This window comes from Lutra lutra, chromosome 1 (genome assembly GCF_902655055.1).
Source record: "Lutra lutra chromosome 1, mLutLut1.2, whole genome shotgun sequence".
Classification (NCBI taxonomy): Eukaryota; Metazoa; Chordata; class Mammalia; order Carnivora; family Mustelidae; genus Lutra; species Lutra lutra.
In genome coordinates, this window is record NC_062278.1 from 220,625,192 (window position 1) to 220,651,896 (window position 26,705).

At 60.2% G+C, this 26,705-nt stretch overlaps 1 protein-coding gene across 1 annotated transcript; it reads right to left on the reverse strand.

The window, feature by feature from the left end:
* On the reverse strand, positions 1 to 23,672 carry PIAS4 (protein inhibitor of activated STAT 4). The gene is made up of 11 exons (XM_047706075.1): positions 23,564 to 23,672; positions 18,190 to 18,616; positions 6,951 to 7,035; positions 6,152 to 6,193; positions 5,722 to 5,812; positions 5,499 to 5,627; positions 5,304 to 5,409; positions 3,290 to 3,363; positions 3,044 to 3,204; positions 640 to 770; positions 1 to 489 (listed from the first exon to the last, which is right to left on the reverse strand). The coding sequence occupies exons 1-11, from the start codon at positions 23,588 to 23,590 to the stop codon at positions 218 to 220; spliced, it is 1,545 nt and encodes a 514-aa protein (XP_047562031.1). The 5' UTR covers positions 23,591 to 23,672; the 3' UTR covers positions 1 to 217.
* Positions 23,673 to 26,705: the final 3,033 nt, after the last annotated feature.

The window sequence follows — 26,705 nt, forward strand, 5'->3', positions numbered from 1 at the left end:
TTTTTTTTGTCATTTTACTTTTTTTTAATCCTCCGATTGGAGAGTCCAGAGGTACAGGTGCCAGGAGCCAGGGAAAGGGGTGGAAAAACAAATGAACAACGATAAAAAGAAAAAAAATCACTCCTCCCTCTGTACCCCGAGGCCTGCCTGCGCCCCATCCGCGTGGGTGAGCACCAGGAAAGTCGTGTGTCCAGCCGGTGGCGGCGGCGGCAAGCAGTCAGCAGGCCGACACCAGGCCCTTCTGAAAGGGGCAGCGTCGCTTGGGCCGGGGGCCCTCCTCGTCCTCGTCCTCCTCATCCTCTTCCTCCTCCTCCTCCTCCTCCGAGGACGACGAGCTGTCCAGCGTGAGGTCCACCACGTCGGCTCCCGGCTTCCCATTCTCCACACCGCCTGCCGCGCCGCCACCGCCACCGGCGCCCCCCAGCGCGCCACCGCTGCCACCGCCATTGACGTTGGGGGCGGGCAGGAGCCCATTGGTGTCCGAGGGGCCTGAGGGCGACAGGGGGCGGTGCTCAGAGCAGGCCCATGGAGGCCAGCGAGGGGCAGGGGCCCGGCACGTGGCGGGCGATCGGACACCATGGAGGACTCTAGCCAGAGCCCCGAGCCCCACTCTGCCTGGCTCTCCGGGAGTCGACTCACCCAGCACGAGGATGGGACACTGGGGACTGCAGCTGCGCTCCTTCTCGGCGCGGATCGGGCACCACGAGCCGTCCACCAGGTACTCGATCTCGTCCGCATCCTCGCACTCACTCAGGATCTTGGAGAGGAGCCTGGAGAGGCAAGGAGCTGACTCCCAGGCCGGCAGGGCCGCTGTCACCCCTCCCCGACTGCTTGGACTCCCGCGGGACACTCGCTAAGTTAGCTGCTTCCTTCTCCGTGGAAGTGGTTTCAAGACGGCGCCCACCAGGGCCTGAGGGCCCAATGCCCCGCGGGAGGGAGAGGCCTGCCTGCACCGCGCCCCGTGCCTATGGCTGCCCCCTCTGGCCCATGGCCCCCTACCCTCCTGTCCCGTCCCCGCACCTCCCCCTCTCTGAAGACCAGACGCCAGGCACGTGCAGAGGGTGGGCACTGCTCACAGCCCCCTGGAGAGGCTCTGGGGCAGGGCAGGAAGCGGAAGTGGGGACACTGGATTCCCACATGCCATAGCAACCCCAAGGGAGCACCCATCACGAGCCCGGCCTGGCAAGACACGCTCTGGCCCTGGGCACCGTTTCACTAAGGTACTCGGCCAGACCCATTTTACAGATGGAAAAACCGAGACCCAGAGAGGGGTGGGAAGCTCCCCGAAGCCAACAAGGCTGGAAACCAGGCCGCTTGGGCTCCATTCCTGGCTCTGCCCCTTCCCGGTCATGGGGCCTCCACCTCCCTACTAACTCCAGCGGCCGGGAGGCCCACACCGGGCCAGGTCCCATACAAGGGACACACATGCCCCAGCGGCAACGGGCCAACCTGGCCCCCAGCATCTGTTCCAGGTCAAAACAGTACCTGCCTCCATGTGACTTCAACTACCTCAAATGCAGTCACAGGGAGGGAGGCCCTTTCCTGCTCCAGGACACCCCCCCAGGCCACTCACAGACCCGCCACTCCGGGGTCACTCCGCAGTGTTAACACAGCTCTGCCTGCCGTGGACGTCTCCACCAGGACGCCCCAGTCCGCAGCGTCTCTTGCCCCCCGCAGAGCCCAAGCAGTAGGAGCGTCTCTGTCTGGCTCAGGTCCCCACGCTCCCCAAGCCAGCTGGGATTCCCTGAAGGCAGTCTGGGACACAGTCCTTAGGGAGACCCCAGAATAACCCGGCTCAGAGCCAAGGGTGGGACAAAATACCAAATCCTCAAGAAAAAGGAATAATCAAGGCCCCTGCCTCCAGGAAGCCTCCCTGGCTATGCCCAGGCCCCGTGGGGTGCTGGGACTGTGGTGTATGGAGCACAGCCACACCCCCTAGCCCCAGGCCCATCTGCCCCTGGAGCTGTCGGAGCTGCTGCTACTGGAGCCTGGGTGACCCGCTCGAGGCCTGTGGGGGTGAGGGGAGAGGCAGGCACGGGGCCGCACGGCTGCCAGGCCAGGAACAGAGCAGCCATTCAACCCTGGCCCTTGTGCCCGGCCCCAGGGGCCTCCTCACTCCACCCAAAGACCAGACGGTGTGGGGACACTGGGGCACAGCAGCTCAGCCCAAGGAGGGGACCCGGGCTCAGAGCTGGCCCGGCCACCTGTGAACTGGGCACGCCTAAGACAGGTGACTGTCCCCTCTGAGCCTCAGTCTCCTCGTCAGTAAGGTGGGGAAGATCTAGGCCCACCACGTCTCAGTACGGTTGGGAGGGATGGCTTGATAAGCGCCCACGTGTGGGGACCAGACGAAGACGAGCGCTCGAATGTGGGCACAGACGTACGCAAGCCCCTGCTGGCCGCGGGCCATCCCCAGGCCCCCCCCCCACACACATCGTGCAACATGCATCTGGGCTGCACAGACTTCTGCCACTGAGTGTGGCCACAGACCCAGCCGGGCAGCCTCTCCCTCCCCGCCCCATCCCCAGCACCGGGAGAGGAGATGGGTGTGGCTGGTGTCTGGCCCGAGCTGCCCGGTCAGGTGCTGGGCTCAGTTTCTGGAAACCTAAGACTTGAGCAAAGTTTCCCTTTTGGGGAGAACAGCCATTCTCCCCTCATCTCCCTGTGACATGGGGAGGGCCCGGCCGCATGCAGGTGCCACCCGGGACGCAGGGCACAGGAGAGCGGAGGCAGGCAGACGGCTGAGCCTCCCACCTCTCGGTGCGGGGGACGAGCTGGAAGCGGCACTAAGCGCCGTGCGGGGAGCGGCTCTCCGGCTCGTGCAGGGCTCGAGCTGGGCTCTCGGGGCCCCTGCTTTGTTGGAGAAAAGCAGACTCCAGGTCCGCGGGGTCCTGGGCCAGGAGAGCCTAAGCCGGTGGCCTCTGCCTGCGCCGCCAGGGCCCCACAGAGCCCCACAAGGAGGACACCCGCCGGCCCTGCGGCCAGGGTGGCGGGGCACCCGCGGGGCTCTGGGAGGAGAGGGCCGCGCAGCCGGCAGCCTCACCCATCGATGACGAGCTGGTCGTAGGGGGCCGGCTTGTCGCACACCGGGCACGTCCACGTGGGCTTCTTCTCGTTCATCTGCAGGTAGAAGACGGCGTCGAAGCACTGCAGGTGCGCGCAGGTCTCGGCGCGGCAGGGCACCGACAGCCGCATCTTCACCAGCTGCGGGGAGGGGGGCGGTCAGCGGCCCGGGGCAGCCGTGCGCCGCAGGCAGGTGGGGACAGAGGACGCACGCGCGCCGACTCACCGGGCAGATGAGGGAGACCCGCACGCCCGTGGTGGCGATCTCGCTGTCGGGGTCCAGGCGCAGCTTCTCTTTGACTGCGGAGAAGGGAGTAGCCGTCGTTAGCAGAAGGGACAGAGGCGTCCGCGCGGGCGGAGCTGAGAGGCAGGCCTTTCCAGTGCCCATCGACGCCAGGGCAGGCAGCGGCAAGCACCCTCAGCCCCTCCATCTCAGGGAAGATAGTCCACACACGGGGCACCTCACATCCTCCTCCCAGGATGAGCTGCACGGCTCAGCTCTGGGGCTCGGGCCCGCAAGGGTCACCTGCGAAAGCACTCTGGGCAGCAGCCGGTATCTCGTGCGACCTGGCAGGCTGACGGGGCAGGCTGGCCCACAAGCCCACTCCGCGGCGCGTTCTCACAGCCTACGGGCCTCTTTCGGAAAAAGATGGAGGCAAGGGCCAGCCGCCCACAGGGCTGTCCTCTGCGACCATGCACGCCACGCCAACCATCCCCGAGACTTGGCGAGGAGGGGGACGGGCCGCTCCAGGAAGGTCCTCGTGGCCACCACACGCGGAGCCAGGACACAACGAGGCCCCACTCCTGGACGCCCCCAAACCCAGCAGGGGCAGAAGTGAGCCCACGAGCGCAGCCTCTCGGGTGACCAAGTCGACCTGACTTTGGAAGAGCCGGCCAGTGCCCAAAGCCAAAGGCCGCGTGCAAAATGCCCACAACGCCACAAAAGGCCCCTTCGCGACGGTGAGCGCGGGGCTGGCAGAGGGACCGGAGAGGCAGGTGCACAGAGTGAACCCCGAGGCAGGTCCGCAGGTGCGCACAGTCTCCTCTCCGTTCTCTCTCAGGCTCGCCCTGCGTCTGCTCTGCTCTCAGTGGGAACAGGGAGACTCAGGACTGACCCCAGAGCTGCCCCTCCTTCCTCTACGCAACCCCTGCAGCCCCTCCTCCAGAAGCTCCCCCGTGTCCCGAAGGCCACATCAGCCCTTCACACCCCCACGTGAAGTCCCAGCTCAGGGCTTGCCTCTCAGACTGAACGCCAGCGACAGACTCGGGTGCATCGGGTTTTGAAGCTGGGCCCACTCCTCCCCGCCCGACAGAGGAGAGGGTTCAGTGCAGCAAAAAGGCTACAAGTGAGATAAGCACGGGACTTCCCACGGCAACCAGGAGCCCAGCGGCTGCCGACCCCACTGGGAGCTGGCTTCCAAGAGGAAACCAGGCCATCCATGCCAAGCAGGAGCCCCAGTGGTCTCACACACCCCTCCCAGGCCTCCGCCAGACCTCCGGATGCCCTGCCCACCCCCCTGCAGGCCAAGGCCTGGATGAACCCTGCCTGGCCCCCACGCCAATGCCTGTCCCCTCTGGTCACGTCGGCCAGTGGGAAGGTGATGCGCAGGCTGGGGGGGCGGGTTTGAAGAAAGGGCTCTTTGAGGAAAGTGGGCTGGGGTGTATAGGTGGGAGCCCCACCACTCTGCGCCTCAGGGTCCCCAATGGTCAGATGGGGACATCGCCTAGTCCCTCGGCCCAGGCCCAGGATCTGGTCAGAAGACGCAGAGAACAGAGAGGGCCAGTGACTTGCCTGAGGCCACACAGCCATCGCACACATGGACGCAAGACGAGAAACAGGACTGGTTTTGTCTACCCATCTTGGCGGTGGTTCACTTTCAACACTCCCCGTGTCACCCCCGCCACCGGCCCCAATATCGCTGGTTTGGGCTCGGATTGGGCTCCATCAGCCCGTACCTGCAGCTGTGAATCGGGTCTGCTCCTGCCCCCCCGGGGCTCCCGGCCCCCACCCGGCAGTCAGAAGCATCGGCCTCAAATGCCCATCCCCCGGGGGTCTTTCCCAGCTGCTGTGGGGGTGACCCCCATGTGCCCGCCCTGCCCACATGCCACCAGACCTGGCCCCTACCTCACCACCCCAGCTGGTCCCGCCTCCCACGTCCCTGCCTCAGGGCCTCTGCACTGACTGCTTTGCCCCCCTCCTTGTGCACCCCCCGGGGTGGCGCGCGGGCCCAGCAGCTCACCCAGCGCCTTGCACAGCTCCGGATGCTTGACCCCGATGGTTTTCAAGCCCTGCAGCAGCTCCGCAGAGGTCAGCTGCCGCGCCAAGTACAAGGCCACGGAGTAACTCTGGGGCAGAAGTGGGGGAGGAGCGGTCAGGCCGAGGCGGGCCTGCAGGGGGGCAGGGCAGGGGGCAGGTGGGTGGCGGCCCCCCTCACCTTGCCGTAGTTCCCCCAGGTCACGGTGATGCGGTTGGTGGCCGAGGACAGGTACATGAGGTGGGTGAGGTTGATGGGGCGGCAGGGCCTTTTGGGTTCCACTCCCGGCTTATTGGAGGGGTAGTAGCCCTGGAAGCAGACGCGGGGGCTCACATCTCGGAAAGGGGTTCCGTGGCGGCCCCCCTGCCCCGTCCCCCACAGCGGCCCAGGGGTGCCCACTCACCGGGACCGAGCAGTAGCTGTGGTTGACCTTTACGGCGATGTTGGGTGGGTACTGGTCCTCCTGAGGGCTGCTGGTGTCTGAGTAGCAAATTCTGCAATGACAGCGCGCACCGTGAGGCCAGCAGGGGCTCGGCACAGAGGAGTGGCCCCGGGGGCATGGGCGCAGGGCTGGCGCAGGGGCCACGAGGGCTGCGTCCACGTGGCAGGGGCGCCGCCTTGCCAGACCGCAAGAGCGGCTCTCGGGGCCCCGGATCCGGCCTGAGCGAGGCTCCATGGTGACGGGTGCACAGGCAAGGAAAGACGGCAGGCAGCGAGGAGGAGCAGGGCTCCACCTCTGACTGCGGAGAACCTGAGACGCCGTCAGGAGGGAGGCGCTGGGGCGGGCAGGGCCGGGCTCCGGGCACGGGGTCTCCGGGCAGGCCCAGGCTTACCTGAGGACGACCTGCACGGCCTTGATCCCGGGCTGCAGTTCTCTGCGAGGCCGCGGAAGCAGAGGGGAGGAGAAGAGGGCTCAGTGAGGCAGGAGAGCCCTTCACCTGGGCTAGCCAGACAGGGTCCCCCGCTACCTCCCTCGGCAGCCGAAGACCTCTGGGTGCTGACTGGAACGTTCTCTCCTGCTTACTCACTGTGATTTGGGCAGAGGGCCTCCCTTCTCTGCACGAGGCAGGGCGGCCGTGGGGATTTACTGAATAGGTCGGCAGGTGTAAGCTCGGCATGGGCCATGGGGGCACCAAGCGGCTGCTTCACTGGGGAGTTACATCTCAGCAGACACTGGGAACGGCCTCTGTCTCTCTGCTGTTAAGGCTCAGGGTCCTCATCAGGGCGATGCTGGCCTGACAGGACCCCAGGCAGCTTCGGGACGGCTACGGGCATTACAACTAGGGGAGTCCTGCCATCAAGTGGGTGGGGACCAGGGATGCAGCTCAGCCCCCCACAGGGCCTGGGACACCCCCTGGGGCACCCCCCACAAAGAGGGACCCAGCCCTGACATCAACAGTGCTGAGGGGAGTCCTGTTAAAAGGGGGACAGGGGCCCATGTCTGGAGGCTGCAGATTAGAGGCAGGGAGAGCACGCAGTCAGGCGCACGGGGCTTCCCTGTCCCTCCAGCATGGGGCACAGGGTCAACATCGAGTCTGCGGAAGGCGCCCCTAGCCCAGCCCTGGGTGGCCCAAGAGCACGCTGGCGAAGCGGCCGCTGGGGAGGCCAGCAGGGGTGCAGGGTGCAGCGCACCTGGAGTTCCTGATCAGCTCCACTTGCCTCGGCGTTAGCGCAAAGATGCACGGGCTCTCCTGCAGCTTCTCGCTATTCTGCGGGACTAAGGACACACTCAGCGTCAGGGCGATGTCCAGTCCCCAGGGAGGGAGCCGGCCCCTCCTCAGAGGGGAAGCAGGGAGCAGGAGGCTGAGCACCCCCAGGCAGCCAGGCCCGTGGGATGGAAGCAGGGCCACTAGGGACGAGGGTGTGGGGAGCGCAACCCCTGCTGGTGTCACACCGCAGCCTATGATTCAGGGAACACCCCTAACCCCGGAAGGGCCCTTTGGGAAGCAGCAACCTTCTTAGCCCTCGGGGGTTCAGGAGTCTCTAAGGAAGACAGAAGTGCTCAGCCCAGGGAGAGAAGCCTGCCTAGCTGACAGGAGGCAGTGCGACAGACTGCATGCCCTTGGGCCAGCTGCTTCCCCTGGGGCCTGTGAGATGCCAGTAACAACTCTGTTCCCACCTCGCACCACTGTTCTGGGCACCCGGCAAGTGTTTGCCTGTCTGTGTGGTGCTCAGCACAGGCCCTGCAAGGCACTGCTGGAGGGAACAGAGACAAGCTGGACAGAGGTCCTGCCTTGGGCATTCATGGCCAGCGGAGGAGGGAGGCAAGTGAAACAGCCCCGAAGCTCCGAGTGCAGAAAACAAGAGTCACGGAACAGCCTCGCGCACAGTAGAAGACATGAGGAGGGCGCAGGGACACCACACACAGAGCCACACTGGCTATCCCGAAATGCCCAGTGGGTGCAGAAGTAGAGGAATGTCTGCCAGAGGATAGGGACCATGGTGGTGACAAGCTGGCTTTTCACTGTCCATTAAAACTGCATCGAGGGGGCGCCTGGGTGGCTCAGTGGGTTAAGCCACTGCCTTCAGCTCAGGTCATGATCTCAGGGTCCTGGGATCGAGTCCCGCATCGGGCTCTCTGCTCAGCAAGAAGCCTGCTTCCCTCTCTCTCTCTCTCTCTGCCTGCCTCTCCGTCTACTTGTGATCTCTCTCTGTCAAATAAATAAATAAAATCTTTAAAAAAAAAAAAAAAACTGCATCGAGGGTGCCTGGGTGGCTCAGTGGGTTAAGCCGCTGCCTTCGGCTCAGGTCATGATCTCAGGGTCCTGGGATCGAGTCCCGCATCGGGCTCTCTGCTCAGCAGGGAGCCTGCTTCCCTTCCTCTCTCTCTGCCTGCCTCTCTGCCTACTTGTGATCTCTGTCTGTCAAATAAATAAATAAAATCTTTAAAAAAAAAAAACAAAACTGCATCGAGAACCCCAAGGGTGACTAGAAAGTCTCTGAACTGAACGAAAAGACACAGTGTTGCAAAACCCGGGAGGGAGCAGCTAACACAGTCGATGGAGGCAAAATCACAGCCTTAAATGCTTCTCCTAAAAAAGACAGAAAAAGGTTTCAAACGATTGACTCCTCCACAAGAAACTAGAAAAAGAAGTGCAAATTAAAGCTGAACTTACCAGAAAGAAGTTAAAGATAAAAACAGAAAGTCAGCAACAGAGAAAATCAATCAAGCCAAACTTCTTAGATAAGCTACTAGAACAAACAATAAAAAAGATCGCAAGCACACTCACTGCCAGAAACAAAAGACAGACAGTAGAAGAGATCCTACAGTCTCTTGGTTTAATACAGGAATGAAAACAACAAATTTATAGCAATAAAACTGATAACTTACATGAAATAGACAAATTCTTCCGAAGTTGCAAATTACCAAAACTCGCACCAAAAAATATGGAAGCTTGAGAAGCCCTTTATCACTTAAAGAAGCTGAATTCATAATTAAAACTTTTCCACAGGGGCACCTGGGTGGCTCAGTGGGTTAAAGCTTCTGCCTTCGGCTCAGATCGTGATCCCAGGGCCCTGGGATCGAGCCCCGCATCAAGCTCCCTGCTCAGCGGGAAGCCTGTTTCTCCCTCTTCCGCTGATGCTTCCCCTTCTTGTGCGCAAGCATGCGCTGTCAAATGAACAGATAAATAAAATCTTAAAAAAAAAAAGAACAAAAACTTTTCCACAAAGAAAACTGCAGATCCAATTGCTGAGTTCTAATATTTAAGAAACCATGTAAATAAACTTCTCTGAACTTTCAGAAAACAAAGAGAACAGCAAACTCACTTCACAGGGCTGACACGACCCTGGTATCAAAACCTGACAAAGACACATCAAAAAAGGAAAATTACAGATAAACACCTCCCATGAAGACAGACACGAAAGTCCTTTAGAAAATATCAGCAAATATCCAGGATCTTGGGATTTAGCCCAGGAACACAAGACGGCATTCTACTCATCCACTAGCATGGCTAAAATGGAAAGAGCGACAACTCCAAGCGCTGGCAGGGACGTGGAGAGAGCGGGATTCTCTGCACAAACACAACCCCTCTATAAAACTGTCAGCTAGCGAAGTTAAACATACACCCAAATGAATGGACATGGGCTAAAAAAAAGACTTGCCTAACAGTGCTCATGGCAAACTTATTCCTGAGAGCCCAGAAATGGAACGACCTGAGTGCCTACCAGTGGAAAAGCAGAAACAGACGGCGGTGTGTTCACGCGGTAAAATAAAACAGGTGACCTAGGCGAGCGCAGGGGCAAATCTAAAATCAGGATGGTGAGCCACCGTCAGAGACGCCCGAAGCACCCACTGCACGTCCTCTAGGCTGCACCCCCAACAGGACACTAACCCGCAGGGACAAGAATCAGAATGGGAGCTGCCTCCAGGGGGTGTGGCCAGGGACGCTGGAGCAACGGTGAGGGGCTTTACAGGACGGATGTGTTCTGTTTGCTGGCATCTGGGTAACTGGGGTACGTTCACCTGGTAAGACTCCAAGGTCACACTAAGTATCTGCGGACCTCGCTGGATGTAAATTCTGCCTCAACTTAGAAGCGCTGGTGTCTTTGCTGAACTCGGGCCGCCTGACTGGCTCCATTGGTGGAGACCGCAACTCCTGATATGGGGGTTGTGAATTAAAGCCCCATGTTGGTGCAGAGAGGACTTAAAATTAAAATATTTTAATTTTTATTTTTTAAAAGATCTTTGTTTATTTGGGGTGGGGGGGAGAGAGCGTGAGTGAGAGCACAAGAACAGGGGGAGGGAGAAGCAGGCTCCCTGCTGAGCAGGGAACCCGACACGGGGCTCGATCCCAGGACCCTGAGATCATGACCTGAGCTGAAAGCAGACGCTTCACCAACGGAGCCCCCCAGGTGCCCCTAAAATTAAAATCTTAAAAAAAAAAAAACACCCCACCAACCACACTGAAAAGCTGCCTGATCAGAAGACGAGACTCGAGAGCAGGCCGTCTCGTCACTGCCACGCGCACGACGTGGGACACAGGAGCCGTGCCGAGACAGGCTCACACACAAAGGACGCCCAAGGCCTGCAGACAGCCCTGCTCAGAATGGTTTCCACCAGACGGCGGATGCCCCAAATCCGCGCCCGCCGAGCCCGCCTGGCGATGACGCGCTCCGGGACAGCTGACGGAGGACGAGCACGTGACCCTGACGCAGACAGCGAGGAACCCGGGAGCTCTTCGTGCTCCGCTAAGGGGTAACCTGCGAGATGCTTCTGCCAGCTGAAAGCAGCCGGTGCAGGCAGGCACGCACCACACCCGGGCTCAGGTCACCCGCAGAGGGAAGGGTCTGGGCAAATGCAGGTCGGCTCATCTGTGCAAGGATGGTCACGGTCACCTCCTCGGAATGACTGGGAGAGGCAGGGAGCCAGCTTTCTCTGAACTGCCAACCCTTCCAACAGTGGCGTGACTGCTGTTCCTATGAAGGGCTGGAGCGCAAACAGTCTTGGTTTTAGTGAGACACGGTCTCTGCCTCAATGTCCCCACTCTGCCTCGTACCACGAAAGCCACCAGAGACAGTAAACAGACAGATGGGTGTTGCTGTGTGTCAATACAGCTTGGTTTAGGAAAACAGGCAGCCCGTGACGTTGGCCCCTGGCCCTAGTTGGCCCACCCCAGCTCCAGAACCTTCTGAACTCTAAAACCACAACAGAAGATCACCTATTTAAAACACAAACACAATTTGGATTTAAAACCAGCTCAGACTCAGAACCCAGACCCGGGGGTTCATAGCCCAGCTCTGCCTGGGGCACACATCCCTGCCCCCACCCCAACCTGGGTGCCCTCTGTCCACGGGAAACAGTTCCCAGGGCCCAGAGCTGGGCGTGTGGCTGGAGCTCAGCGAGGGCCGCCGAAACCACCAAGCTGCTGCCATCAATTCCTGCTTGTCTGCCGAGGGCCTGGCTAGTCCCCACGGAATCCTGGTTGGCGCCCTTGAGGGCTAACTGGGGGGTGGGGGTGCACACAGGCCCAGACATGCCCCAACAGCCAAGGGGCAATTACTCCTTTAAAAAAAAAAAAAAAAGATTTTATTTATTTATTAGACAGAGATCACAAGTAGGCAGAGAGGCAGGCAGAGAGAGAGAGGAGGAACCAGGCTCCCTGCTCAGCAGGGAGCCCGATGTGGGGCTCGATCCCAGGACCCTGAGATTATGACCTGAGCCAAAGGCAGAGGCTTAACCCACTGAGCCACGCAGGCTCCCTGGGGAGGTGGGGCAATTATTTCTGATGGGGCAGGGTGCGGCTCCCCATACCTAGGCGGGGCTGCGAGGGCTGAGTGGGAAGCCAAGAGTACCACCAGTGACCCTACCCACCGGCCAGGGAGTGCTGTCCCCAGAGACAGAGCAGGCAGGTGGGCATGGTCACGGGAGGCCAAGAGTCTGGGGTCCCTTCCAGGGCTGCCACTTCTAGATGACACCCCCGCAGGGATGGCGTTCAGATTTTCTGCTGTGCCATGGGCCCCAGGTGGCTGACAGCTCCCTCAGGAAGCCAAGCGGCCAGTGGGAGGTGAGCCTCAACGGGGACACAGCACACCCTGCACGGTAGGATGGAGGTGGGGGGTCCCCCAAACCCCGGCTTCCATCACTCACTGCCAACGGCCCTCCAGCTGCTCAGGGCTGGGCCATAGGCGGCATCCACGACTCCTGGCACCCAACCCACAGCACCGGCTCCCAGCTGGCTCCGATTCTGAAACACACTAGCAAGGTCCCTCCCCCACCACCCCTGCCCCCTGATCTGTATGCGACCCCTGGCTGGCCCCCTGGCCCCCCCAAGCTCACCATCTGCCACTTGAGGGTGCTGTCCTCACCCCAGTGGCCTTGATTTCAAAGCCATCTCCCAGGCCACCTCCTCGTGTTCCTCACGTGCCAAGGACATCCTGCTTTGGGGGCCTCTGTGCTCAACATCCCGTCTTCCAGAAGATTCCTCCCCCAGCTACTTAGATGGCCTGATGTCTCCGAAGTCTGCTCAAATGGCGTCGGAAGGACAGACTACCTTGACTGCCTTTATTTAGAAGCCGGAAGCCCCCCACAGCCCCTGCCATGCTGGTACTGCGCGTACCTCCCCGCCCACTCGATTCTTCTCTACAATGTTTACCTCCTAAGAGTCAACACAACTGGAGCGCCTGGGTGGCTCAGAGGGTTAAAGCCTCTGCCTTTGGCTCAGGTCATGATCCCAGGGTCCTGGGATTGAGCTCCACCTTGGGCTCTCTGCTCGGCAGGCAGTCTGCTTCCCCCTCTCTCTCTCTCTGCCTGCCTCTCTACCTACTTGTGATCTCTCTCTCTTCCTGTAAATAAATAAAATCTTAAAAAAAAAAAAAAAAAGAATCAACACAATTTCCCAGTGTCTCTGCCAACACCAAACTGACCCCAAAGTGCCTTTGCTGTGTCCCACAGGCTGCCCCAAGGCTGTGGGGGCCCTGCGCAGGCTAGGATGAGGTACCCATCCCAGGCCTCAGAGTCCCCCCAGGAACGAAAGGGAGGGAACCCCCTGCTTCCAGGTCCTCTGGGAGGACTGGGAACCGGCCTCTGGCTCAATCCAAGACACCAACCGAGGAGCCCAGCATGACCATCTCCGCCCCGGCTGCCAGCCCACTGTGCAAACCACCACCAGCAGAGAACACTTCCTGGCCCGAGCGGATGCTCACGCCATAATGGGCAGGAGGGTAGGTAAAACAGTAGTTAGGGCACAGCCACTGTTTCGGAGGGTCACACAGGCAAAGAAAAGAGGGTACCAAGAATAAGCCGAAGCCTCCAGCAGGGGCCTGATTCTATGTTCTACGACGCACACACACTTTCACAAAAGTCACACACCGAAGGAGCGCCGCACAACGCCAGCTCGCTGTCACCTTCACAGCAGCCCCAGGCCGCTTCTCAGCTCCTGGAACTGGGCGCCTCCTGCCCTGCTCCCCGCTGTGGATGTAGGGAGGGAATGAACTGACCCGGCCCAAGTGTTAAAGAAGAACACCAACAAATGAATAAACTACATCAGGGCTGGAGGCAAGGCCACGGAAAGGCGGGGGGTGACGAGAAGGTGAGGAAAGGTGAGGAGGAAAGGAAGACAAGCTTCAGGTTAGGTGACAGGGATGGAAAGGGCCAGGCAAGCGTCTGAGAAAGTGTGACAGACAGAAGGGATAGCACGTGCAAAGGCCCCGGGGCAACACTGGGCCTGGTGTTTTGGAGAAATAGCAAGGCAAGGGGAAGGGAGAGAGAGGAGAGGAGAGCAGAGAAGAAACCAAGCAGAAAAGTCAGTTGTTCATGGGAGGGTTTTGTTTTTTTTTGTTTTTGTTTTTGTTTTTTTTTAAGATTTTATTTATTTATTTGACAGAGAGAGATCACAAGTAGACGGAGAGGCAGGCAGAGAGAGAGAGAGAGGGAAGCAGGCTTCCTGCTGAGCAGAGAGCCCGATGTGGGACTCGATCCCAGGACCCTGAGATCATGACCTGAGCCGAAGGCAGCGGCTTAACCCACTGAGCCACCCAGGCGCCCCCATGGGAGGGTTTTGAACAGAGGAAGAACATAATAAGCCAGCTATTTTAAAAGTTTCCTCTGGCTGCTGGGGGAGACTGGCAACGTGGAGGAAGGAAAGCAGGGAGGCGGCTGCGCAGGTGGGCTGTGGGGCGGGGGGGGGGGGGGCAGGGGGGGGTTGGCCCACCTGCCCCTGGAGCTGTGAGGCCAAACCTGGGATGCCATGTGACCACCCCAGCCCCAGGGCACGGGAGGGACCCGAGGACCCGGAGAGCGAGCATACCCCGGCATGGGAGCCCCACCGGGCCCATGGATGCACACAGGCCCTCTGCCTCTGTGTACCCCAGGGGCTAATACCCACCTCAGAGAGGACCCCAGGAAACGAAATCCAGGAAAGCTCACCAGATCCCGCCCGTGAAGCTCTCAGGATAGTCCCAACCATCGCCACTCTCCCTGGGGCCCACCTGTCTTCCGTTCTCTGGCCTTGCCCTCCGTCTCTCCTCCCACACCACACCTGGCTCCAGGCCTGACCACTCCTGTTCCGGAGCCCTCGCTCACTGCCAGGCCTGGGCCTGCTCTTTCCTCGGTCAGGCTTCTGGCTACTCAGCCCTCAGGTGTGGAACGGGGCCTCCTCTGGGAAGCCTCCTACCTGCCACCTCCCCACGAATGTATCACCAGGAGCTCCTGGCCCTGACCCCGGGGAAAGCACAGCGTTCCTCTTCTGGCCCGATTCATTCACCTCTAGTGAAGCTTCCCGGCAAAACACGCCAGGGTGGGGACTACACACCTCCCGTGCTGCTTGGGTGACACCAGCCCAAGGCCGGAGAGGCTGGACGAGGGACACACATGTGCCCTGCCCAACAGCGCAGCCGCCGGACCAGCAGTCCCCAGCCAGTGCTGGTGCTGCCACCCTGCAGGGCACGGAGGCAACCAGCAGACCCTTGGGAGTTGTCCCGACATGGGGTGGCTCCTTCACTCTGCGGCAGTAGGGACCCAGCCTCCCAGCCTGAGACACCGGCCACAGGACACGGTGAGCCCCACAGAGCAGCACTTCCTTCTGTCCGTAATCTCATGCCTCACGCCGGCCTCTCCTTTCTCCCATGCACCCTGGCGGAGCTCTGGGCTTCCTCGGTCACACTGTGGCCGCTCACAGCCTAGGTGGCCGTCAGATGGGCTGCGGTGACATGCCCAGGACGGCATTCCCTGGCTCCCCCGTGGGTTCTGCAGGGGTCAGGAAGCAAGTGCCCTAGGATGGCTGCGACAGCCAGGCTCTCTGAGCTAAGAGGAGACCTGACGTCCAGAACCCTCATGTGCTTCAAAATGGGTACACCCCCGCCCCCAGGGGCAAAGCACCGAGGACTCAGGGAGGCGGGAGAGTCAGGAAGATGGCTAAGCCTGCAGCCCCAGGGCCCCATCCTCCGGACGCTGTGTGACCTTGAGTCAGTTTCCCGACCTTTCTAGGGGCCGGACCCGCTGGAGCAGAGCAGATCGTCCATCTCCTATGGTCCTCCCAGCTCCATTATTCTCCTCCCCTCCCCCAACCCAAACATTCCGCTCCCTGTGATTTATGTCTCCTCTGCACCCGGCGCGCTCTCCGTCCCGAAGCTGGGGCTGGCCAGCAGCTCTTCCGGGGAAACAGACCAGAGTGTCTGGACCTCATTCTGGTCAGCAGGTCACGGTCAGGAGCGAGGGGGAAGGGGAGACCGGCTGAGCCCGAGCCCCGAGAAGCGACTCTTGGGCAATGCCAGCGCTGCACGAGTCACCACAGGGAGGCCCCCAGGTGGGGGAGTAAGCGGCCCAAACCGCTGGCCTGGGAACAGAGGGGACCAGGAGGCTTCCGGGCCAGCTCTGTGCTCCACGACTCCTCTCCCTAGGGACCTGGCAGGCGCGGAGGTCCCTGAGGACGCAGCCCCAGGGAAAGGGTACATTCAGGTTGGGGCGGGGAAGTGGGTGGGAGCCAGGGCAGGGCGGGGTCGGCCTCTTTGTTCCAGCCGCCAGCAGAGTAGTTCCTGGTGTAGACAGGGGAGCAGACTCTCCCGGAGATCAGGTGACTGGGGTCCCCGGGGGCTCAGGGCAAAGTGATGCATTGTGGGGCGGGAGTGGGAGCGGGCCATGCAGGAAGGAAGCTCATGGTCCAGGCAGGGGAGGGAGGCTGCTGGCCCCCGAGTTCAAAGTCACCTCTGTCCCCCGCCCAGTGCCAAGCCTGACTTACTGCTTCCCAGTGAAAACCCAGCCTCCCTATTGTAAACATCACCCTTGAGTCCTGAGGAGCCCAAACTGCGTGACCTTCAGAGCCAGCCAGCCCCAAGGCCCCCAGAGCCTGCCGGAGAGCCCCTGGGCACAGGGAGAGAACGAGTTCCAACACATAGAGAGGAAAGTGGGGAGGAGCGGAGCTGGGGCAGGGGGTGGGGGCCGTCCTGGAGAAACTGAGGAAAGGGCCTTGGCTCTCCAGCCCTGCCACGTCAACCCCTTGACAGGGGCGGCCAGGCCAGCTCACTCCCCACCTGGGGGCTGGTGACAACACTGCCAGAGGGAAGGCAGGAGAGGGCAGAGCCTCGGGTTGAAATGGAGCTTTGGGACTCCAGGGTCCGGAGCACCAGGAACTCCTTCCTCCACCTCCTGCGGCCTCAGCGGGATCACTGCCCCCTCACCCACCCTCACGAAGCTCAAGGTCTACAGGAAGGAGGAAAAGAGACAGCTGCAATCCCGTTTCCCTGCAGCCACGGCTGGACCGCGTGGGCCGGCGGGCACAGGGCTGGCACGGAACCCTCCATGCACAGAGGGGCCCCTTGGCTGAGCAAGACGGGATGCTGGGTCAGCAGGGGGGAGGGAGAGAACCACACAGCAGGGGGCGTGGCGGCAGGGGCACGGCAGGGGCACGGCAGGGCCGTGACCTCAGCCACATCGGCAGAGACCAACTCACAGCCCAGGCCAGAGCCTGGGGCACGCAAGCAGAGGCTCCGTAAAGATGCGGGGCCGAGCGGGAGACGTGGCTGACGGCCGCAGGGGAACAGCCCAAGCCACTGTGCCCACATGCACTCAGGGCACCTCTAGGCCCTAAGTGAGGAATGCCAGAGCGAACCCTCCGAAGGATGGGGGGCCCTACTTGCTCCCTGCCGCGTCCCCAATGTGGGGCTTCCACAGGCACCCATCCAGCAGGCCCTCACGGGAAGTAAGATGGAAGACGTGAGAATGACGACAAGAGGGGCCTCCCAGGACCAGGCGGGCACCTGGTCAAATCCCAGGAGCGCCAAGAAGCCCGTGGCCCTAGACTCGCCATCAGGAGCCCTGGAGGCACGGACAGCCGTGGGAGGGGGCGCGCGGGAGGGAGCACGTGAAGCGGGGACCAGGCTGATGCCCGCCATGGCCCGCATCACAGCTGCTGGTGAGGGCCGGGGCCTGTCTGCATGCGGCGCACCTTCAACCTGGGGGCCAGAGAAATGAGCAGAGAGAGGAACCACAAGGCCCTGGCACGGTCTCCTCCAGTCCCGGCGGTGTCCCATCTCTCGGGAGCACACTAGCGGTCCCCTAACCAGCTGGCCACGGTGATCAGCCGGAGCCCAATGGCCAAGGCTCCTGAAGCTGCCCGGCAGGAAACGAGCTTTTTGTGGGGGGAAGGAAGGAAGAAGGTCAGACGCAACTTCCAGCCTGTCTGCCACATGGAGTGAGAGCATGGAAGCCAGCATCCCCGGTGGCCTCCAGTGACACCCGCCCGCTTAGGGTGCAGGCTGGTAAGGTCCCAGGCCACAAGGCACAGAGCTGGCCTATGCGAGCGATGAAACGTGAACACAAAGTCAGGCCGCTTCCAGGTGGAGATCAGAGAAACAACGTGGCTTCCGGCTGCTCCTACACTTGCGGCCTGTCCGCACACCAACCCTCCCACCCCCACACCACTGGTTCCAGAGGAAGCAAACCACCATTCCACACGGTGAGGACGCGGCCACAGGCCACAGAGCCCGCACGTCAAGAACCGAGGTCCCCAGACAAGGCCAGCAAGAAACCGAGACCGGCCAGCAACCATGTGAGCTCGCAGCCCCCAGCCCTAGCCGGGCCTTCGGATGAGACAGCCTCCAGCCAACAGCCCGACAGACACCGCACCAGCGTCCACGCATCAGGACCACTCAGCTAAGCCACTCCCGAGTTCTGACCCTCCCAAGCCAGGTGTCTGGGGTGCTAAGCTGCTGAGATTCAGGCTTATTCACGAGACGACCCTACAGGTCGCTAATATAAAGACCCAGAGGTGGCTCCTGCGCTTCCTGGGAGGGAAAGCCCCCCGTGACCCCTTGGCTCTCACTGCTTCCCGGAAGACACTCCCGGGTGGTGACGTGCTAGCCACAGGCACTGGGGAGAATGCAAAAGGGGAGACCCCCAGCCCCGCTCCCACCCCCAGGGCGAGGGCAGACTCACCCAGCTCTGTGGGCTTCAGCAACTCGTCCAGCATGTTGAAGAAGGGCAGTTTCACCAGACGCACTTCTGGCTTGAGGGTCTTGGCGGGCAAGCGTCCAAGTCCATTCAAGTACTTCCCGTAGAGCACAGGGTAGTCAATGTTGGGGCCCGAGAGGGGAGTCCTGGGCACCGTGCCAGCCCGGTCGTAAGTTGAGTGCATGGTCAGGGGGTCCAGGGGCCGGTGGGGCTGGGGGACAGGCTCTGAGCTCTTCTTGGCGTAGCGTGTCTCGTACAGCTCCTTGATCTTCTTGAACAGCTCGGGGCTACAGTCAAACTGGACCAGCTGGAGGGCCCGGGTGACAAGTTCGTGTTTAAGTCCACTCTTACTCCGGCCAACAAAACCCAGGAGCATCTGAAGATCGGAGACTCGGAAACTCATCACCATGTTCTGGGGAAGAGTAACAGCAGGAACACATGCTCAGAGGAGACATAGCCAGATTCGGGGACTGCCAATGGGGCAAGGGGCTTCCTGGAGCCACCTGGGCCCTAAATGGGGGGACAGCGAAGTGAGAGCCCATTGGGGGCCGCCTGGCCCTGCCCCCAGGTCCCCTTCACTCAAGCCGCAGGAGCAGGAGCCCAGGAGGAGGAGGAAAAGGCTTTGGCACCACGCCCACTGGCCCAGGCTCAGTCCCTTCCATGCCTTTGCTCAGGCTGCCTGCTCACCCGTCCCTGTGATGCCCCCTCCCCAGCTCAGCCCTGCTCCCCTCCTCTTCAAACCTTCCTCAGCACTGCCAACGCAGCAAAAGCTTCTGACCGCCCCCCCAGCACACACCACTGCCTTCTATTTTAGGTTCTCTTCTCCCATCTTCAAGCCTGAAAGCATCCCCAGGGCAGGAACTGGGAATCTTTACCCGTAAACAACCTCAGCCACTCCCTAGTCAAGAACACTAATGGCCTCTCTGACCCTCAGTATCTTCGTCAGGATGACAGGATCCACTTCGTCGGGATGTGGGAAGGACCAGAGGAGGTAACATACGGAAAGCAGAGTAAATCAGCTTTGGCCACAAACATGTTTTCCCTTCGGTCTGGAGGATGGGAGCCACGACTTAATAGTCATCACCTGCCAGGACCCGAGCTGCACATGCGATCACATACTTAACTCTGATTCTCAAAACATCCCTGCCAGGCCCAGGGGGGCTCCACGTAACAGCCAAGATTCACACCTAAGCCTGACTCTAAAGCCGGGGGCAATTTCTCTCCGTCGCACTATGGTGTCCACACGGAGCTGAGGACAGGCGAGCGTCAAACGTCTGCTGACCGTTCCAGCAGGCCCTCCTCACCTCAGTACTGTGGATGTTGGGGCTAGATTGTTCTCCAGGGTGGGGGTGTCCTAGGCGCTGTGGGGTCCTCGCCAGCATCCCTGGCCTCCGCCCACTTGACGCCAGGAGCCCCCTGCCCAACCCAGTGGTGACAATCACAAACGTTCCCCAGACACCGCCCAGCGTCCCCTGGAACAGGATCGGCCCATGGAGAACCGTGGACCCGAGAGGAAGGCTTTGAGAATCCAGCAGCCCCAGAGGCTGTGAAGCGAGCTGAGGCGCAGTGACGAAAGCGGTCTGGCAGGGTCCCTCCGACTCGATCAGACCAAACACGGGAGTTCAGCTGATGCCAGTGTTTTCCTTGGGGCGGCCTGACCGTGGCCCGGCCTCGGGGAGACTCTGGGACGCCAAGGGGAGGCGCGCTTCCCCACATGCCACATAAGCAAAGCGTCCTTGAAGAATGGACGGGCCAGCGGGCTTTCAGGGCCACCCGCACCGAGCCCCAAAGCCGGCCTGTGATGAACGAAATGTGGTGGGAAAAAGACGCTTCCAGCGGGATGGGGAAGATGGGTACCAGTGACGAGGGTGCCTTCGGAAAGCTGGCCGGCACCAGGCAGGACGGCACCCAAGGAAATCCATAAAGCCCTTAAATTCAACCTGAGAGTCTGACAGTCGGAGGTAGGTGGGAACCCTGCCAGGGTGTTTACATAGCGGTCTCAGTGCCAGAAGGCTCTGGTGTTGCCCGTTTCCTGGTTGCCGAAGGGTGAGGCGTGGCGTCTGACGGCAGCACCGAGACTCAGGGGCCCTGGGTCCTCCATCAGGCCTCTCTACACGTTGGGCACCTCATCTAGCCACGAGAGATGGGAAACCCTCTAAGAACACTCCCAGCCATATACCAGGCTCCCACAGGTGGCAGAGGGGCTGTCAAGGAACAAAATGACAGACAAAAACGTGTGCGACTGCCCCGCCCCGCCTACAAAATCTCAAAAGGGAGCCTCTTCCTGCAGTAGGGCGTTCCTCCTGCTCCCATGCGACAGACGTGGGGCATCCATCATACGCCAAGCTCAAGGGCTCTCCCTGGCTGCGAATCACACCAGGGTCCACGCCCACCAGGCAGGTGAGAAAACCAAGGCCCCATGGAAGAAGCGGCTGGCCCAAAGCTTCCGTGTCAGCGGCAGGGTCCACTGGACTCCTGCGGGCACTTCCTCCCACTCCCACCCAGCTGTCTGGGGGGCCTGGGGACCCTTCCATCCCAGCACACCCCCTGCCTCGGGACCAAAGCAGCGAGCTGGCCCTCGGAGAGCCCGGAACGCTTGTGAAAACAAAGACTTCACCTTCCTTGGCCTGACTTCCTACCTGGAGCAGAGAAAATGGGCTTGCAGGCAAGATGTTTCTTCTGGAAGAGGCCCACGGCCTTGGAGGGGAGAGGCGACGTCATGTGGAAGCGGACTGCCCTCCACGGCGCTAAAGGCAGGTGGGCTCGAGGTGCCGAGTCCGACCACAACACGTCTTCCAACATCACCCCACCCCTGGGAGCGCCCTGCCCCCGCGAGGCCTAGCCCTCGCACCAAGCTGGACATCCAGCGCTGCCGCGAGAGCATCCTGGGGCACATCCCTCAAGCTGCCATGTGTTCACGACTCAGATTTCTCAGCAGCTGCCGCCACCAAGGAGGCTGCCCTTGACACTGGGAGGGGGACAGCGTGAGAGGGGCACAACCGTTCCGGAAGAAGCCCCAAGCGCTTTGCAAAATCACTTCCTGCCTTGGCTTCATCCTTCCCTGCCTCCCTTCAGGTCTGTTTATAAACAGCACCGGGCCCCGATGGCTTCCATGGTCTCAGCTCTGGGCCTGCTTGAAGCTGCATGGAAAAGCATCAGCCTGGATAGGTCTGCTGGGCTGAACGGAACCGGACTCGCATATAGGTTCCTCGGAACGTGGGGGAAAGTTAAGGTCCTTATCTCCAGGAAATGGGAGATCGGTGAAAAATGCTACCATCCCAAGGGGTTCTCAGACTGCCTCTCCCCCCAAGCCCTCTGAGGGGCCACAGCGGAAGAGTCTGATTTCCAAGTTTACCAACAAGCTCCCCCCTTCTCCCCGCGGACCAGCCAGTTTTGCACCCCAAAAGATGCAATCTCCAGCTCCTAATACAAAAGGCTGGGTAAGCACCTAAAAGAAGAGAACACTTCAATGACACGTACGGCACTCCACAGCGACAGCCAGAGACTAAAGGAAGCCTCCCGAGGCTCAAAGCTAGCTGTGCCACTGAACAGAGGCTCCCGTTCTAGAGAACTTGGAAAAAGGGTCAACTTGATTTAATTGGGATGGGGGGCCCCAGCCACCGGAGGGTCAAGTGGAGTTCATCAGATCATATTTCAAGGCTGTGGATGGGGCCTTGAATTGAGTCCCTACCCTCTGGCGGGGGTGGGGGCAGGGGCCTGGGCCCAGACTCACAGAGTCACAGCCCCATGGGACCACTGAATTTCAGGACTCCAGGGGACCTCAAGCCCACCGGCTGCCACCGTGGACTTGCAGAGTTCAGACTTCTGCATCTCTAGGGCAAGTCCCAATTTCTCAAAACCCTAGAAAAGGGCAGAGTGTGTAGTACAGACATTGGGGTGGACGCTCTAGGAGGAAGGGGGCTCCATTTCAGATCTCCGAGGGAAGGGAAGGGAGATGGAAGGAGAGAGAGAACAGGAGAAAGAAAACATTTACAGGTCAGGACCCTGGGGAGGGGAGACCAGCGGGAGGGCGGGGGCGGAGCCTCTGTCCAGAGGAGGTCCAGTCCCCCACCTCCCTGCCACCAAAGACCTTGAGTATACTTCTCAGGGAGGAAGGGAACAATCCTAGTGTAGTTCGGGCAAGGGCTCTGGAGTCTCACCGCTGGGAAGGCACCTGGAAGAAGGTACATCCCTAGAAGAGGGATGGCCTCTATGGGATGTGGAACCAGAACCCCAAAATGGAGTATGAGAGAGAAGCACTGAGAGCACTGAAGAAAGAGACCAGGGAATCTCCACAGATCAACACAAGAAACCAGCAAAAAAGGAGAGGAAGCCTCCAAAGGCAGAGCTGGGGCGCATAAAGGGATCTGAAGTAGGGTTCAGGAGCTGTGCAGAGGGAGCACGACGATCTCAATAGACTCACGAGGGCGTACAGGGAAAACAGCCACTATGGGGTCTGATCTTGCTAGTGTAAAGTTTAGAGACCCCAGGAGCAGAGTCCAAAACCTCACAGATGCGGTCCCGAGTGTAGAAAGGGGAGGAAGGCAGAGCCCAGGACCCCAAACTGAGGAGAGAACGAGGAAGGCTTTAAACTGGGAACAGGGGTCAGGACTCCATCCCAGGCAGGAAAGCAAACTCGAGTGACACAGTGCCCACTCCGAGGGTGAGAGAGATGGTGTCAGGAGGGGGGCGGGGCTCTGGGACCAACGCGGGAGCAGAACTAGGGGTCCAAACTCCAGGCCGAGGTACGAACCCCAAGAGCACACTGTATTTGGGGCCGCTTCAGGACCCTGGCTCATCACCCCGGATGGTGGACTCGGTGGCAGAAGGGTCAGGGGACCCTTCAGAGGAGGAAGTCGCCAACCCCAGCTGGCCTGCTGGGTGGGGAGTCTGAGACCCAGATGCCAGCCCTCGGTGCCACGGGGGGCGGAGAGGCGAAGACGCTCCCCCCAGCCCACGGAACAGGAGCCCGGCTCAGGGCGAGGAGGAGACGAGCAGTTCAGCCCGTCACGCTGTCCGGGGGACTGTGCCTCTAGCTGGGAGGCGCGGCCCTGTCCCCCGTGCTTAGTGAGACTGGACCCTAACCACAAGGGCTGCGGGGGGGCGACCCCGCCCCAAGCCCGCGAACCAACCCCCAGCGCGAAGGCTGGGGTAAGGTTTGGGGGACCCCGCCCCCGGCCTCCCCGCCCCCCGCCCGCACCCGGCGCGCCAGGGCCAGGGGCGGGCGAGGGGGCTGGGCGGCGAACCGCGACCGGGCCGCGCCGTGGGGCCCCAAGCGGAAGGCGCAGACCTCCGCCCGCCGCCTGGCCCCCGCCCCCTTTCCCGCCCGCCCGGGCCGGCGCCGCCGCCGCTCACTCACTTTGGCCTCCACCAGCTCCGCCGCCATCTTGGCCACCAGCGTCCCCCGCGCCGGGAGCCCCCAGCCGTCGCGTCACGTGACCGCCCGCCACTCGCGGGCGGGGCCGTCGCGGCGGCCAATTAGCACCCGGGTGCCCTCCTACCCCCCAACGGCGCGCGCTGCTGGTCAGTGCGCAGGCGCTTGAGACCGCCGCCCGGGCCTCGGGCCAATCAGGGCTGCCCGACACCGTCCCCCACCTTTTCTCCCGCGGCGACCACGCCCACCCCTGGCGGCGTCTGTCCACTTAAAGGGATACGAGCTCCACACAGGTGGGGGCGAGTGCTGGATCCCGGGCTGGGAGGGGAGGAAGATGGGAGGGGGCGGCGGGGACAACAATGCAGCCAGGTGCAGCGGCCCGCGCGCGGGGAGGAAGGCCAGGTGCGCGCCCGGATGCCCGCGGCGTCAGGGGAGGGGACGGGGACTCTGGCGCCGCTGTCGCCAGCGCGTGCAGCCGGGCTCCCCGCGGTCCAGCACCGCACAGCCGCGGCGGGTCCGGCGCGATGCACATCCGGGTCCTGGCGTGGCGCCCCCCGGGCTGGCCCTGGGCGGGGGAACCAGGACCTCCCCCCAGCTTCCCGCGGCTCGCTCTGCCCCGCCCCTGCGGGCGACCCTCTCCGGGTCCCGCCTCCCCACCCACAGTAACCTTTGGAATCTGCACGAACTGGAGCCTCCCCTGCTCCAGAGACCTCTTCGGCTCCCCAGCGCCCGCTGGCAGCGGAGCTCCAACCTGTCTGCGTCCGGAGCAAGAGGACAAAAATGTGTGTTCCAGGCGCGCCCGGCTGGCTCCGTCGGGAGCGCTAGCGCCACTGGACGTCGGGGTCGTGAGTTCCAACCCCACGTTCGGGGGCGAGTTGACTTTAGAGATAATAATACTTTAAAATTTTAAAAAAATGTATGTTCCAGGGCTCGTACCCTGAGTTCATGGTTCTCAGGGCAGGAATTAAGAGAAATTGAAGGAAACACTCCAAATCACTCAGTTACAAAGTATGTTAGTGTGTGTGTGTGTGTGTGTGTGTGTGTGTTTTAAGATTTTATTTATTTAGCGGAGAGAGAGCGCGCACGCAAGCAGAGGGAGGGGGAAGCAGGCTCCAGCTGTGCGGATAGCTGGCCTGGAGGCTCCATCCCAGGACCCTGGGATCAGGACCCGAGTCGAAGGCAGAGGCTTAACTGATTGAGCCACCCAGGTGCCCCTGTTAATGGGATTTTTTTAAAAAGTGAGAATGCAAGAGAAAAAAAATCCATGATGATGAAAATATCAAAAATTTTAAGACAGAATCCAACTCCAATTGCGTATGACCTCACTGACCTAATTTTACAGAATTTTTAAAAAAAGATTTTATTTATTTGTCAGAGGGAGAGAAAGTGTGAGCGCAAGCAAGGGGAGCAGCAGGCAGAGGAAGAAGCAGGCTCCTTGTGGAGGAAGGAGCCCCACCTGGGACTCGGTCCTAGGAGCTTGGGATCAGGACCTGAGCTGAAGGCAGAAGCTTCACCAATTGAGCCACCCAGGCTCCCTACAGGGTTTGTTTTATTATTACTACAATTTTTAAGTTTTTGGAACCATTTTCAGACTTGCAAGAAATCCCAAAGATAGTACAGAGTCTTATCAACCCTTACCCCAGTGATAACGTCTAGTCTACCGTAAACACCGTGTGTCAAAACCAGGAAAGTGGGGACGCCTGGGTGGCTCAGTTGGTTAAGCAGCTGCCTTCGGCTCAGGTCATGATCCCAGCGTCCTGGGATCGAGTCCCACATCGGGCTCCTTGCTTGGCGGAGAGCCTGCTTCTCCCTCTGCCTCTGCCTGCCATTCTGTCTGCCTGTGCTCGCTCGCTCTCCTCTCTCTCTGACAAATAAATAAAATCTTAAAAAAAAAAAAAAAACCAGGAAAGTGATGCTGGTACTATACAGTGCACTCTGGTACAGATGTTTCGATTTCTCTGGTTTTCGTATGTACTTTTTGGTGGGTGTACAGATAGCTCTTTGAGAACGTGCTTTCAGCTCTTTTGGGTAAATACCCAGAAGTGGGGTTGCCAGATCACGTGGTAGTTCTGTGTATAACTTGTTAAGGAACTGCCATATTGTTCTGGACGGGAGCTGGTGCATTTTCCATTTCCACCGACCGTGGGCAAGGGTTTTGATTTCTCCACATTCACAACAACACTTGTTACTTTCCGTGGTTTTTCTGTTTGTTTGTCTCATTTTTTTTTTTAAGATTTTATTTATTTAGTTGACAGACAGAGATCACAAGTAGGCAGAGAGGCAGGCAGAGAGAGAGAAGGTGGTGGGGGGGAGAAGCAGGCTCCCTGCTGAGCAGAGAGCCCGATGTAGGGCTTGATCCCAGGATCCTGAGATCATGACCTGAGCCAGGCAGAGGCTTTAACCCACTGAGCCACCCAGGTGCCCCTGTCTTTTGTTTTAACAATAGCCGTCCTCCTGGGTGTGAAGTCATTAGTATCTCTTTGGGGTTTTATTTGCATTTCCTAAGGAATCCTGCTCAGGGTCGCCTGGGTGGCTCAGATGGTTGGGCATCTGCCTTCAGCTCGGGTCTTGATATCAGGGTGCTGGGATTGAGTCCTGCGTTGGGCTCCGTGCTCAGAGGGGAGCCTGCTTCTCCCTTTCCCTCTGCCTGCTGCTTTCCTGCTTATGCTCTCTTTCTCTATCTTTGTCAGATAAATAAATAAAATCTTTTTAAGAAATGTCCATTCAAGGGGCACCTGGGTGGCTCAGTGGATTAAGCCTCTGCCTTCGGCTCAGGTCATGATCCCAGGATCCTGGGATCGAGCCCCACATCAGGCTCTCTGCTCAGCAGGGAGCCTGCTTCCTCCTCTCTCTCTGCCTGCCTTTTTGCCTACTTGTGATCACTGTCTGTCAAATAAATAAATAAATAAATAAATAAATAAATAAATTCTTTAAAAAGAAAAAAGTATTCAAGTCTTTTGCGCTCCCCCCTTTCTTTTATTTTTTTAATTTTTTTTTTTTAAAGATTTTATTTATTTATTTGTCATAGAGAGAGAAGCGAGAGTGAGCACAGGCAGACAGAGTGGCAGGCAGAGTGGCAGGCAGAGGCAGAGGGAGAAGCAGGCTCGCTGCCAAGCAAGGAGCCCGA

Excerpts from the sequence above, each read along its gene's own strand:
- PIAS4 (XM_047706075.1), bottom strand. The coding sequence starts at position 23,590 with ATGGCGGCGGAGCTGGTGGAGGCCAAA. Across the intron at positions 7,036-18,189 it reads GCTGAAGCCCACAGAGCTGG|TCCCGCAGAATAGCGAGAAG; the intron begins GTGAGTCTGCCC and ends GTGTGTCCTTAG. Across the intron at positions 5,628-5,721 it reads ACAGCTACTGCTCGGTCCCG|GGCTACTACCCCTCCAATAA; the intron begins GTGAGTGGGCAC and ends GTCTGCTTCCAG.